Genomic DNA, 13916 nt, shown 5'->3' on the forward strand with positions numbered 1-13916 from the left:
AACAAAATTAAGAACCAAGGAAATGTTATCTTCCTTCCGCACTGCGCACAAGGTCGAATTCTCATCTTCCTATTAAAATGAATTCCGTATCGTAAGAGCAGCAACAGCAAAGCTAAGAAGAAAGAAGACAGCAATAAATCTCACAAGTCGTACGACCACTTCAGTGAAGGACATACCTGACGCACCTAAGTCTCTCAACCTTTACTAACGTTCATATTTCCTGCATAGATCTGGTAGCAGTACAGGCGACTGTTCAAAATTCAAGAGACAATGCTAAATTTAGCGGTGTTATATTCTTAACCAGTATGCTGCGTTCTTAAAGAAGCAAGACTTTACTAGGGCTGTAATTACGATGACTCAGGAGGGCGCGTGTTCAGACTGGTTGAGGGCCGTAAACCAAGCAGGCAAACACTCCAAATACTTTTATTTTTTGGCCTAGAGTATTTCTACAGGGGGAGAAACAACACGGAAGTTGCTCCTTCCTCCCCTCCAGCAGGGATTTTATTGTGACAGATGAGAGCCATAAAATAATTCAAGTTGGAAGAGACTTGTGGAGGTCTTCTGGTCCAACCCCCAACAAAAGCAGGGCTAATTCCAAGCTAAACCGGGTTGCCCAGGGCACTCTCCAGTTGACTTCAAATTTCTCCGAGAACGTAGATGGTACAACTTCTCTGAGCAGCCTGACCTAGCCTTGATGCGACCAGTGCCCATCGCCTTTCTGCCTTTCCCTGCGCACCTCTTGAAGAACCTGCTCCTGCCTTCTCTGTTCTTGCCTGGAGGCAGCCGAAGAGAGGGATGAGCTTCCCCTCAGCCTTGCCTTCTGCACAGTCACAAACCCTCTACCAGGCGGGGAGAAAACTGAAGAAACGCCTCCTGTAGGAGAGGACGTAAGATCCTGCGAGACTAGAAATTCTAGAGGCAGACTGCAAATCAGAATGAATCTGCAATTACGGTAGTGAAGGAAGTACAAAAGTCAAAACACTCTGCTTTAAGAGAAATCGGCAAACATACCAGAAGAGCTTTCACAGAATCATAGAATGGTTTGGGTTGGAAGGGACCTCAAAGACCATCCCATTCCACCTCCCCTGCCCTGGGCAGGGACACTTCCCACCAGCCCAGGTCGCTCCAAGCCCCATCTGACCTGGCCTTGAACCCCTCCAGGGATGGGGCAGCCACAGCTTCTCTGGGCAACCTGGGCCAGGGGCTCACCACCCTCAGAATAAAGAATTTCTTCCCGAGATCTCATCTCAATCTCTCCTCTTTCAGTGTAAAACCGTTATTCCTCATCCTATCGCTCCACTCCCTGATAAGAAGTCCCTCTCGAAAACAGGGCCATGGAACAGTTCAGGAAGGAGCTGCCATCATGCTGTGGTCATTAACAAATTCACCAAACTAATTTCATCAGTTGGCCCTCAAAAAGAAAAAAACACACCCTTATTTTAAAGGGATGAATGGAAATACGGAGAAGTTCACAAAACAGTTTTCTTAAGTTTACTAAAATTGATAACGTGGTAAAGCTAAGGAATTCCCTAACAACAGTCTAGATTCCAATTTCCTGTACGCTTTGCAATATTTTCTTATTTCCAGGAGGAAACAAACAATAAAAGAGAGCTTATAAAGTCTGCGTGTCCCTGCTGTCATATAAGTTGGCAGGAGGCCTAATGAGACAACCTCCAGAGGTCCCCTCAAACCCAGTTTTCTACGATTCTATGAACTATAATACCTGACAACTAAAACTAAGTATATAAAATGTGATGGTAAGTATTGCTTTTAGAAAGTTTATTAAATTCAGAGAGGCGCAATTTGTGAGGTAACTATATCTATTAGAGTAGATTTAGTCTAAAGATACTACATTGCTTCCCCCTACCCCGAGACTAAATTTTCTCCACGCTCTCCAGCTCCCCGTTATCCTCAGATTGCAATGTTTCTTCAAACTTGTAATTTTCTCCTTCTTCAAAACAAAAGGGGACTAATTTCTTATGGGAACCTCTTATCCCAGAGATCGCCTCTACAGTAGTACCTCGGTACCCACTTATGTTCTATAAACGTTACGAAAAATCACATCATCTTATCTCGTAATGGTACAATACCCTCTATCAGGGAAGAAACTCTTTAAAATGCGTAAATGAAAAGAAAGACGGACTGAACCCGAAAACGAGCGCAAGAGATCTACCTAGAAACCAGCTAATATTCGGATAAACGGACGTATGGGCATTAAAAGGTGCTCCAAAAAGCTGAATTAATATTTCAAATTTTTTTTTTTTTTCAAAAAGTAAAAATAAAAGCAAAATAAAAGCCAGAGCAAGCGCCGGTTAAGATTCGTGGGTCCTTCTTTTGTACTTTTTTTTTTTTCCCCCCTAAATATTGTTTAGAGCTTCCAAATACTGGAATAAACACTTCCATCCTTCTGCTTATAAATCTTAACAACCAAATACATTCCTACGCCTTCTTTTATGCCTTTTAAAGGAGGCATTGGACTGTCTTTTTCCTCCACCACGTGGGATGGGAACGTACGCTTGGTGCCTCAGAGGTAAACCCCGATGAGCCCCACGCTCTGTCTCGCGTTCCTCCCTCCCTCGCCGGTGCCAGGGCTTGAGCATCCTTCCCCCTGCCCACGTGCCACAAGGCGGCCCCTCTGCGGATACTACGTGCCGTGCCACGAGAAAGGTGCCATGCCACAAACGCCTTCAGGTGTTTCGGTGCAACAAAAATAAAGTATGGGGTTTGTTCCTATCTATTGATTTTATGCCCTGAGGAAAATAAAGGCTCTACGGCCACAGCATACTTACAATAACGTCTACTTTAATGCTTATTATCTAACACGGTCTCTTCGTACACGCCTTTGGGAAGACAATTTCCTATTTGAAGCATATTAAAAAGTATTTCATGATTCCAGATTTGTTTTCTAACTCCCTCCCCACCTAGAGCTTGATAATATGGTGATGACAGCCTGAATTAATAAGCAGGCGATCGCTGACACGGTTAGTTCGCGTATTACAATCGCAGTTGAACTAGAATCGTGAAACATCTTTAACTTATTTCTTATTATGAGCCAGCAGGTACAATAAAAGCTCCCTATTTAAAATGCTTCCATTTCATCACAGACCACAAAAAGTCAAAAGCTGTTTTAGTCAAACCTCAATGCTTAAAAGCATCTGTGATATTAATATTTAAAAATTGTTGCCCATTACTGTTATCTTGATTTCTATCTCAACTCTTTATATGGCATTTCAGCCTAACAATTTACATTTACAGAGACAAGCCGAGGCCACCAGCCAGACCTACTGGCGTTTAAGCAAGAACACTAATAAATTGGGCAGCTATCCACAAAAAGACTTTCGATACAAGGAAGGCAAACACATCCTACACAGGATCGCTCGCAGAGGCGCAAACTTTGTTTACCTTGTGCTATTTATGTTAATCTAATCAAGGCTGGTGAAATTACCTCATTCGTTCTGAAGCAGACATCCTAAAACGAAGCAAATTCAGCTCAGGAGAAAGAATCTTGACTATGAATCTATGAATACTATGAATACGACACAAGGCAAAAACCACAGGGGAAATAGGAAATCTCGAAGATTTACAGCTAGGAATTAATGAGAAAGCGCTAGCTCCTCCCGCTGTAAGAAACCCTACTCGTCTGGAGTAGAACACGCAGCGTGAAACGTCACGCACGGAAGAGGCAATCGTTCACAGGTGTCAAATGGTACCCATTCACTGAACATTAATATTTCAGATTTCACGGAAATTACCAGGTTCCGCGTGAAATGATAAACTTTTCATGCAAAAGTTAATTCACACCGATCGGCACAACACAAGAAAAAAAAAAAAAAAATAAATCTAACTTCCCCAAGTTTGAAATATTGTATTAGTTTGTCAAAAAGAAAAAAAAAAATAAAAATCGAAAGAAATCTGCACGTTCCATAAATCTAATGGCTTAGTTTTCATCCACTCCTCTTTCTTGACATGTGGTAATACAAAATAAATGCTCGTACTTTTCACTTGTCGTATTTTATTCTGATTTTTATTTGCCTGTGCACATATTAATGAAATATTACTCTAAGGGTATGAAATATTACGATAAGAATACCGTACATCTGAAAGGGATTCAAGAAACATCAAATATTTAATGAGTTTTAAGACCTCCATTACCTTAAAGCAATATTGTATGAACACGTGCAGAGGCCCTGATTTCAACTAAACAAATAAAAAAAATGTATTTAAAACCAAAAGCGCAAAAAACCTCAAACCCAGAACTGAGATACACACAATCACGGTAAAAACGAACCCCTGGGCCTGATATTATCACTAAGTGTCACAAAAGCAAAAAAAAAATAGACAGCTCTTCCTCTTCTTCTGACCTTTAGCTCATAAATCTGGCCAATCTTTCCATGAAATGTGAAGTACTTTAATGAAAACATCAATTTAATTTGTCCAAATTTTAAGTCCCGCCTAACTTGATCGCCTTGGTCTAAATCCTTTGGCATGAAAGGAAATCCCATCTTTTTACCGCACAAGTTTTATTTCCAGACACCCATCTCAGCTTCCCCATTTCAATTCGCTTAAAGGGTAACGTCCGTCGACATTGCAAATTGATTCACAGAACATTGAAAAGTAAGAGTTGTTATAATAGGAGTCCGCCACTACCACTCACTCAAGTTACTGTTATAGGCAGCGATACGCATCATCGATTGCAAAGCAAACGTATCCGGAACAACGCCGAATGAGCAAAATGCCTTAATTATTTTAAGCCTAACTTTTCCATGGAATAGAATTTCTCTTTTCCAGTTCAAAAAAAAAAAAAAAGAAGCACAAAACAAACCCAAAAACCAACCAACCACAGGCTGAAAGTCTAGAACTTAAACTCCTCAGAGTACCGATAATTTACGATCGCAGATTCTGCAAATTTATTTCCAACTGTGTTGTCTTTAACTTACTGCACTTCTTATAAATTACACAATGAACAAACAAGTTAATCCATTTCCACTATCCAGTTAATTATATATGTCAAATAACGCTATGTTTGTCTTAGAAGCAGCAGGCCTAAAACTATCAAACAATATTCTTAAACGTTACCAGAAGGTGATGCAAGTTATCACAACCTGCGCTACGCTTTGCGACTTCCTCCACGTTTTGTTTTTTTTTTTTTTTTTTTTAATCTCTCCTGTTTGCGTGTAGTTTCCTTTCCAACACTTTCCTCTTTTGTTCAGTGCCTTAGTAATTACGGTGATACGGACAGACTTCTAGCTTGAGACCACAGCGCAGGGCAGGACCTGGATCTAATTTTCCGCAGAACGAACAGAGGAAAGCACAGAGGCAGAACAAAACAAGAAAAGGAAGTCCTTGCATTTAATTATTTATTCGTTCTCTGTGTACGCTCTGTGTGTGTGTACATATATATATATATATGGACAATGTCATCCTAAGTGAAAGACGTAACAAGAACATGGAAAAAAGATACCTCAACATCTTTGGCAGCAGTCCCACAAATTGTCCTGAAAGAAGCCAGCAGAAATAAATAATTACACCCCGCAAGAGTTATGCAGGCCTAGGGGGAAAAGAATCTTGAAAATTTTCAGAGAAAACAAGGATATGGAAAACAGGAATTTCTAGGAGAAAACTGAAATGACACTTTCACGCAGATTATTTGCTCTCAGAATGAACGCCGAAATCATTTCTAGCATTTAAAAATATTTTATGAACGCTCTCCTTCAGCACGCCTTCTGTAGTTAATATGTACTTCAAATGAGCCACAGATGACTACGAGCTGGACGAGAAGCCATCCAGTTCAACCCTTTTCCCCAAGACAGATTCAACTACATTAAGTCATTCCTGACATATTTGTCTTGTCTGTTCTTAATGACTGCCAATGAAGAAACTCAGTGATTTCCCAAAGCCGGCTATTCTAGTGTTTCACAGCCCTTAGCGTTTGAAAGTTTCCCCTATCATCTAACCTGAAGTTCTTTCTCTACTCAAGAAAGCCCCTCGTTTCTCGTACCATCCCTCACGGCCCTGAAAAGACATTATGCCCTTTCTCTTTGCATTGCTTTTAAAACACTGAAGACTTGTCACGTCCCTTCTCGTTTTTCTCTTCTTTAGACTAAACAACTCCATTTCTTCTGACCTTTCCTCCGCACTTATCTTTCTGAGCTATCGGATGGCCCTTAGCTGGACGCTACCCAATTATGCACGTTGCTCTTGGAGAGCGATGCCCAAGTTTGGGCACAAGTGCTCCAGCTGGAGAGCAGAAGGGCTGCTTCTTGTATCTACTAGGCTCCCCCCTCTTTATACAAACTGGTACGGCGTTTGCCTTTTTGGTAACAGCATGACACTGCCGACTTTATATTCAGTGCACAGCTCACTATAATTCCAGCTACTTTTCTAAAGAAACGCTGTCTAAGCATTGGCTCGCCATCCTCTGCTTGTAAAGTTATTCTTGCTCCAGCATAGTACCTTCTATTCATCACTGCTGACTTTAATTCTGCCTTTTTTTTTTTTTTTCCGGATTATTTCTGTAATTTGTCAGGATGATTTTCAATACCGATACAGTCCCTTAATGCTGGCAGTCCCTCCTACTTTAGTGGCGTATTTAATCAGAACACTTTATTTCATCATCCAGGTTCTTAATGGAAATGCTGATCACAATTAAACTCGGGACGGATGACTGCCAAGACTCTTTACTTCAGAGCAGATCAAGTATCAAGACCGTCCCTTGATACTGGGGCTGATATTCCACAGTCCTTCATATTTTGTTAACTACAAAATAGGGAATATATATCTAACGGAGCGTTAGATACATTTCCCAGTATTCCCATCAAGTCTCTGAGACCCTTCGTTTCAACTCAGAGCGCGGAAGATCTTCCCAGTCACACACCACTGACCTGGATCCTTCTCAGAGCAACCCAACTGCTGAAATAATGCTCCAGTTTGGAGCACTATGCACCCCGGAGGCGGGGAAAGAGGAGGCTTAGCAAGAAGTCTGACCGCCCAGAATGCAGTATTTCTGTTCGCTTGCAAGTTAGCTGCACTGCTTTCAATTCAAAGTACTTTAACTTGCCTCTCGTCTACTTCTGTTTGCCGAAATGACTCTCAATTTGCTGAGATATTGTGATTTTTAATGGTGAACTATGTATTGCTACACCGGGACGCCTAGAAGAGAATACATGCTAACTAGCTAGATAGAGCTGCATATATTTATACATGTGTAGTATTTATAGAATTAGATAAAAGATAGAATTATTTACATTAAAATAACACTTTAATTATGCTTACTGATTATACAGTCTATTTCTGTTTGCTTTGGATGAGCAAATTCTCAATATTTCATTTTATCGGGGGGGGGGGAAGGATTTATTTCCCCAGACCTTCAACATCTCTCAACATCTTCCATCTCCACATTCCAGCCATCATGCAAAGCTCATTCTTGAGATTAGCGCTGGGCTTCCATGAGTCATAAGCGTTCGCTGTGCAAGGGAGTTCAGATTCCTGAGCGATCTGTAACCCTGGCTGTGCATCGGTTTCTACCAACAGAGATCCCCACTCCCGTGTAGGTCGGGAACCTTCCTGTGGCCCAAAGGGATTCCATTGCATCTAAGTCTGATGGTCAGCTGAAAAACGGGAGCCTAGAAGAGGAAGCAGGCGTCCGCTGCCTACATAACACCACAACATTTATGGCGTATTATTTCTAGATTCCTTCTTTTCTAATCAGTCAGTCTTATTTCTCAGATTCCTTTGCTAAATTAAGTATTGCTCCAGCAAATGCAACTACATTGCGTAATACCCTCTATAGAATTGGGTCAGCTACCCCAACAGATGTTCATCTAAGCTTACAATCTTTCTGTCTCACCAGCTCAAAGGAACACTCCTCCTTTTGGTCGTAACTTTTCAAAATTTCTTAAAAAAACTCTGGGAAACTGTCCACGCACTGACTAGACTTCAATAAATCTTCATTTAAAAAGGAGATGACTCTTCATGATAATGTAACATAACAAATTATCTAAATAAGCAACACCACACGTGACCATAACAAATCAATCTCGCACTCAATCCACTCTCGCACACGCAGAAAACTCCCCACACAAATAATCTCAGGTTTTCTTAGTACGTGACGCGGACCTATACCGTTCCATAAATCAAGATCTTCTCAAACGTTACTACCCAACCGGTCTACAAGATTACTGATGCAATGAAAAATCATCAAGGCTATTAAGCGCCCAGATGCAACAGATAACTCGATAAGTGCTTGGCCAGCCGGCTGCTGGGCGCTGGCTGAGCATCCCTGTGTGTTTTTAGCCCGTTTCCTAAGGGGAATAACTTGAAGACCGAGCCACTATTTCTTTTTTATCTTCTCCTATGTAAATTACCATAACATAAACAACAGAAAGTGATTATTTTTCGTTTCTTTCAGGGATGAGTTAAAAACTAGTCTTTTAGATGAGCTGTGTTCTGCACCACATTCACGCCTCTCTATCTTAAGGATGCTCCAGCACAGCTAACGTATGCACACAGGCGAATTTCTTCTCACCTAACTCACTGCCTGTGTAAGGCAGGTTTTGCCTCAGCAGTAGCTTAAAGCTAGGTATCCCGAGCTAGTCTGCTAAAATTATTTCAGCATATTATTTCAGAATAAATTCAGCCTATTACTTTCACGGAGAAAACAACAGAAACACTGTATCATGCAATACAATTGGTCTGGAGGACAACTTAGGCTTATTCACATCCTTTAGAAGACAAAAAAACCACAAGCCCAAAGCCAAACATCCCCACAGTCTTTCCACAACTTATCAGCAGGTCAATAACCTCTTGAGTACACGCAGGCCACTGCCCTGCTCAATCCAGCGCAAAGCAACACTAGGGATGAGTCTCCAAAACCCGCCGATTAACAAATCTGCAGTCCAGCTGTAGGAGCACAGGCTGAGCTGTGTCCCCAGAGCCCCATCTCTTACCTCCTGGCCAGCAGAGGACATCACACGTGGCACTCAGCCCACTGGCTGACGCTCTTCCTTCCCCGTTCCCAAGATTCAGCTCAGCTGCAGCCCCCTCCCCACGCCCAGAAATGAAGCCCAAAGTCAAAAAAAGCTGTGGAAGCCAGCCTTACTAATTCGCCTGAAAGCAATAGCTTTGGATGGGATGAACGGGGAAAGAGGTAATGCCGGTGAGAAACGAGAAATTAAATCAGGCCAAAGCCTCAAGCACCGGGCGTGAGAAAGCAAAGAGCGGGAAGTAGAAGCGGTCAGAAGGATGGGCTCACCAGCTGCTACGCCGTGGTACGGCATGAAGGGGAAAAAAAGAGCTAATTCTACCTCTTCCTTTTAACGTATCACCTCCAACCGCCTTCCCCACGCTCGTTCACTGGCATAGGACGTCTACCAAACGAAGGGTCTCTTCACCAGCACGAGCTTTAGAAGGACTGCCTGGAGACTTAGGAAGAATTTGGAGCATTCCAAGTCTCCCTGCCCGAAGTCTAACTTCCCCTTGGCAATGTGAGTCATTGCTCCCCAATGAGTCTGGTTTACACAACTCCCCCTGTTTTTCGTAGATCAATCGGGTCAGGCTTGGAGCGCGTTAGGCACGGAGCATCCAGGTGACCCTTCAGTGGATGAACGGGCTTTTGGCCTTGAACTAACTCATTTTGGGATCCAAGAAATACCAGCGCTTCTCCTGGATCAAAGGCTTCTGAGTACCGGCATTTTAATTAAGGTGCCTCCACTAAGAAAGCACTAAAAGTAGTTATCACTAGCCTTTATCTTCAGCCAGCGTGGAAAATAGTATCCTCTGAACCTGCCTCGTTAATATTCTACCTAAGCCTATTAACCCCTCACTGTTGCCTCCCTTATTTCTCAGCCACGCGAGGCAGTTCTTTCTCTCCGCTGCTCCTTTTCCCCAAAGTAGAACAACGTGAAAAAAAAACATCCTAGGGGTTTTAGACCAGCCGACTAAGAAAATAAAAACGAAGTGTAAGCAAATTTCTTTTTTCCTATAAAAGGTTCCAAAACCAAAGTAGGCAGAGTTGCAGAACCATTTCCGCCTGGAGAGATGATGAAAAGAGCAGGGCTCCGCAGAACATGCCTACCTTCTACTGTTAGTATATATTCACATGCAAACTGCCCCGTATTTAAGGAAGGATTAAAACAGTTAAATAGAATTACTGTTACTCCTTGCTTTACTCTTACTCTTTCCCGTGTTCAGACAACCTCTGCAGCCTCCGAGAGCCGACGCAGCACCCCGGTTCCCCTGGAATCCCGTTGTCCCGTTCCTCCGGCTGCCGGGTGAGTCACTGCCGTGCAGCGGGACATTCCCTCCGCAAAGCGTCGGTTCCCAAACCACCGTCCTCAGAAAGCTGGCTGGCTACACGCTGCTGGCCCAGGTCCTTCCTTCCCACTGCCGCACGGCTTTAAAGACAACCGAGACGCATTAAACCCTACCCTGATGCACGTTTCCCTCCCAAGCCGTTACTGAAGTTGCCGCAGGGCAACTCTGTTCTTGTCCATGAGCGCATAGGTGCCTCCAAGTAACTTTTAAGGCACGCTCCACATAAGAAAAAAAGAAAAAGAAAACCAATGTGTGCGGAAGTCTTGCTGTAGATAACGTGTCAGCGCTCCATACAAATCTCCCTGGTCCAGCCAGTAGTCTGGGAACTAGGCCGAGACCAGGAATTATCTCCAGCTCTACCATATGGAGATGCAAAACACCAGGCCAGTTGCTTGTTTTAGTTAAACATGTGTTTCTTTTACCAGCAATATTAACATTGTCTTGTTCCTGTTTATACTGAAGGAAAGGAGAAAATAAACCGAGTAACTTTTCTTCCTCTCATGTTGTTTTGCTCTCTTAAGGGTTCTCTGTTCCTGTCAAAGCGAGTTACGCTAAACAGAAACAAGGTGGTTTTGTTCCAGAGTAAATGTGTCCACGCTTGGGAACCGTTCCTACAGTTAAAATGCAACACACACACACACACACAAACACATCCCCAGCCTTAATCCTTATTAACTTTCACATGTAAGAAAGCCCTTAGGTTGGGTAATTGGTTAATTACTTAATAGACCACACTAAACCCCAATTTACCAGAGATGGCAAAGCACACGATACCAACCCACTGCTCGCACAGTCTTGGTAAGGCACCTATTTTACCAGCTTAAAAGTTTCCAATCGTTTGCAAAGCCGCAACCGCGTCATGCCAAGAGCGATACCACAGCTCAGAGGATCCCGAACGAGAGCCTGGCTTCCCCGCGCTCATCCCCACGTGACACACCGGGGCATCACCTCCGAAATTCAATATAACCCTCAGCGAGAAGTCGCGTTAAGTGCAAGGTTCGGTGAGACCGGTGACCCAACGTGCCGGCTGCAATGAACGCACCGGAGAAAACGCAACGTTTTTGGCTCCCCAACACCGATTCCTCCTGGAAATCATTCTGAAAGCGCACAGAAAATCTAAGCAGATCTCTTCTCAGTGACAGCGGCGTTACTTGACAACTAGCACGTACGTTAGTACCGCAGTAGATGGAAACGCACTATAGCCCTCGCAGGGGTAGCTCGCGGTGCTCAATCCTTATTGGCTCGCCCGGCGCCAGTTTTTATTTCGCTATTTCAAACATATTAGCAAGTCTGTTTAATGCCACGGTTTTTAAGTGAATCAGAAAACCTACAGGCTACGACAGAGGCGTACGTAGCCAGGCTCGTGCTCTTTTCAACGGCGTTTAAGCCGGTGACGGGAACGATGAAGTAGCAGTAAACTTACTTTCCAGTGATAAATTGGCTTCTGGATGGCGTGCACATAGGCTGAACATAATAGTTCTCCAGTTTAACCCCTTCAGCAGCTAGCTTGTCCAGAGTGGGCGTCCTGATCTCCGAGCCGTGGTACCCAACGTCTCGGAATCCCTGATCGTCGGCCAGGATGAAGACGATGTGAGGCTGCGAGCCGGGGTCGCCGGCCCCCGGCCCCTCTCCCGGCCCTTTCCTCATCGCCTCCGTCTCCCCGGGGCCGAGCCGGAGGCTGTCCCAGGACAGGTAGCCGTAAGTCAGGAGGCTGAGGACCGAGAGGCCGGCCAGCAGCCCCAGGGCCAGCATCTTCCCGGGGCCGAGGCGGCGGGGCCAGCTGCGCCCACCGCCGGCCATCCGCCTCGGCTGCGGCAGGGGCGGGACGGAAGGGGAAAAAGAATAATAAAAACTCACACACGCAAAAACTTAAAAAAAAAACAAAACAAAACAAAAAAACCCTAACAAACCGAGAGAGTCTCCGGGGGGGGGGGCGCCGTCAGGGATCCCGCCGGGCGGGGAGGTGGCGAGCAGCCCGGCTCACGGTAGCCACCGCCAACTTCCAACAACTCCGGCGACGGAGGCCCGGGGCTGGTGGCGGTACCGGATAGGCGAGCAGGGCCCCTCCGGGGCTCACAGCATCCCCGGGGTGGGTGCCCATGGCGGGGCGAGTCCAGAGGCGACCCGGACCGGGCCGGGCCGCCTCCACCGCCCCCCCCCCCCCCCCCCCCCTCTCCCGCCTCGGCCCCGCCGCCCGCTCCGCCCGCCCCCTCCGGCGCTGCCGGGCCGCTCCCGCCCCGGCCCCATCCCCGCCCCTCCCCTCCGGCTCCCCCTCTGCAAACCCATCTCCTTTCCCCCCCTCTCGTTTTTCCCCGGCAACTTCTTCCTTGCTTTCTTCTTCTTCTTCTTCCCATCCCTCCCCTCCCCGTATTTCGGAGGCGACCCCCCCCCCCGCCGCCTCAGGCTCCAAAGGGCAGCCCCGCCGGCGAGTCCCACCTCTCCTTCCCGAAGCTAGGTGGTCGTTTTGCCCTCCTTCCCTTCCCTTCCCTTCCCCCCACCCCGAAATATTGATTGTTTTTAAGTGTTTTCTGAAATCGCCGCAAACATCTGGAAGGTATGAACGTACCGGGATTTGTTTTCAGCCACAAACCGGTCCCGAAAGCCCGAACCCTCCCAATTCTGGTCAGGCTGTGGCAAATGGGAGGAACGCGCCTTTTCGAAGTCCTATCGGTTTTTTTGAAAATTTGGGTTAAAGTAGCGCAATGTGCTGCCGTTGCAAAAGGCGACTTCACCCCAAGTCCCGAAAGACGCCGCAGCACGCAGGAACTCCGCATTCATGCGCGATGAACTGCAGTAAAGGTGCAGGTTTGACCTGTCTAACGCGAGTCATCGCGACAGCAACAACTTTTAGACAAACTAGCTTTTATAAAGCATTAACTCTTAAACAGCCACCGGGATGAAATCCTGTATTCAGGGCTCCGGCTGGGCCCTGAGAAGAGACAGGCCCGGCCATTATCCCTCCCCGCAGGAACGCTTCCATCTCCCTTTCCTAAAATCTGATGGATTCTAGTACTGAAAGTTTAGTACTGCTCTTAAAAGTAAAGTCTTAGTACTCTTAAAAAGTTCCCTCTGCTCCCCCTGGCTCTGAGTAATACCGCCTCGAAAGAGCTTTCTGTAGAACACAAGAATTTTTTTGGATGGGGAGGGAGCAGGGAGCACAACCACTGGAGCAGCTTCTCTAATTAAAAGTTCCTAACTTTATTATCCTGCCAGAAGAGACGGCACGGGACGACAGTCAATTTAACGGTTCCTAGAGTTAATATTTTTCTCCCAGGTACACCTTCCTGCTCCTTCAAAGACGTTTCCACACACTAAATGGACACGGAGCGGCTCCTTAACCCGTATCCATAGTGTGCGTATTAGATAACAAGTTGGTTTACGCACTTTAATTACCTTCAATAACATCGTCTAACGCAAGCATCTGGATTTTGCCTGCCTAGATGTCTGCACAAACGTAATTCCGTTCGCAACAGCACTTGGTGGTGTCCTTCTAGGGAGAAAAATACAAAGTCACACCGTCTTGAGGAAACCTTAGTTTGGGTCGAATCTAACTGATGTTGCGCAACCTAATGCGAACAGAAACGTCCCCCCTCTAAAACTGCCCC

General features: G+C 45.3%; 1 protein-coding gene across 1 annotated transcript in view; it reads right to left on the reverse strand.

Moving 5' to 3' along the window:
* Positions 1–12159, reverse strand: part of ARSJ (arylsulfatase family member J) — a 44199-nt gene extending 32040 nt beyond the window's left edge. Inside the window, exon 1 of the mRNA XM_054203916.1 lies at positions 11735–12159. Coding sequence (XP_054059891.1) covers positions 11735–12111 — 377 coding nt within the window. The 5' untranslated portion in view covers positions 12112–12159. The remainder of the gene's footprint in view (positions 1–11734) is intronic.
* Positions 12160–13916: the final 1757 nt, after the last annotated feature.

This window comes from Rissa tridactyla, chromosome 5 (assembly GCF_028500815.1).
Source record: "Rissa tridactyla isolate bRisTri1 chromosome 5, bRisTri1.patW.cur.20221130, whole genome shotgun sequence".
NCBI classification, from domain to species: domain Eukaryota; kingdom Metazoa; phylum Chordata; class Aves; order Charadriiformes; family Laridae; genus Rissa; species Rissa tridactyla.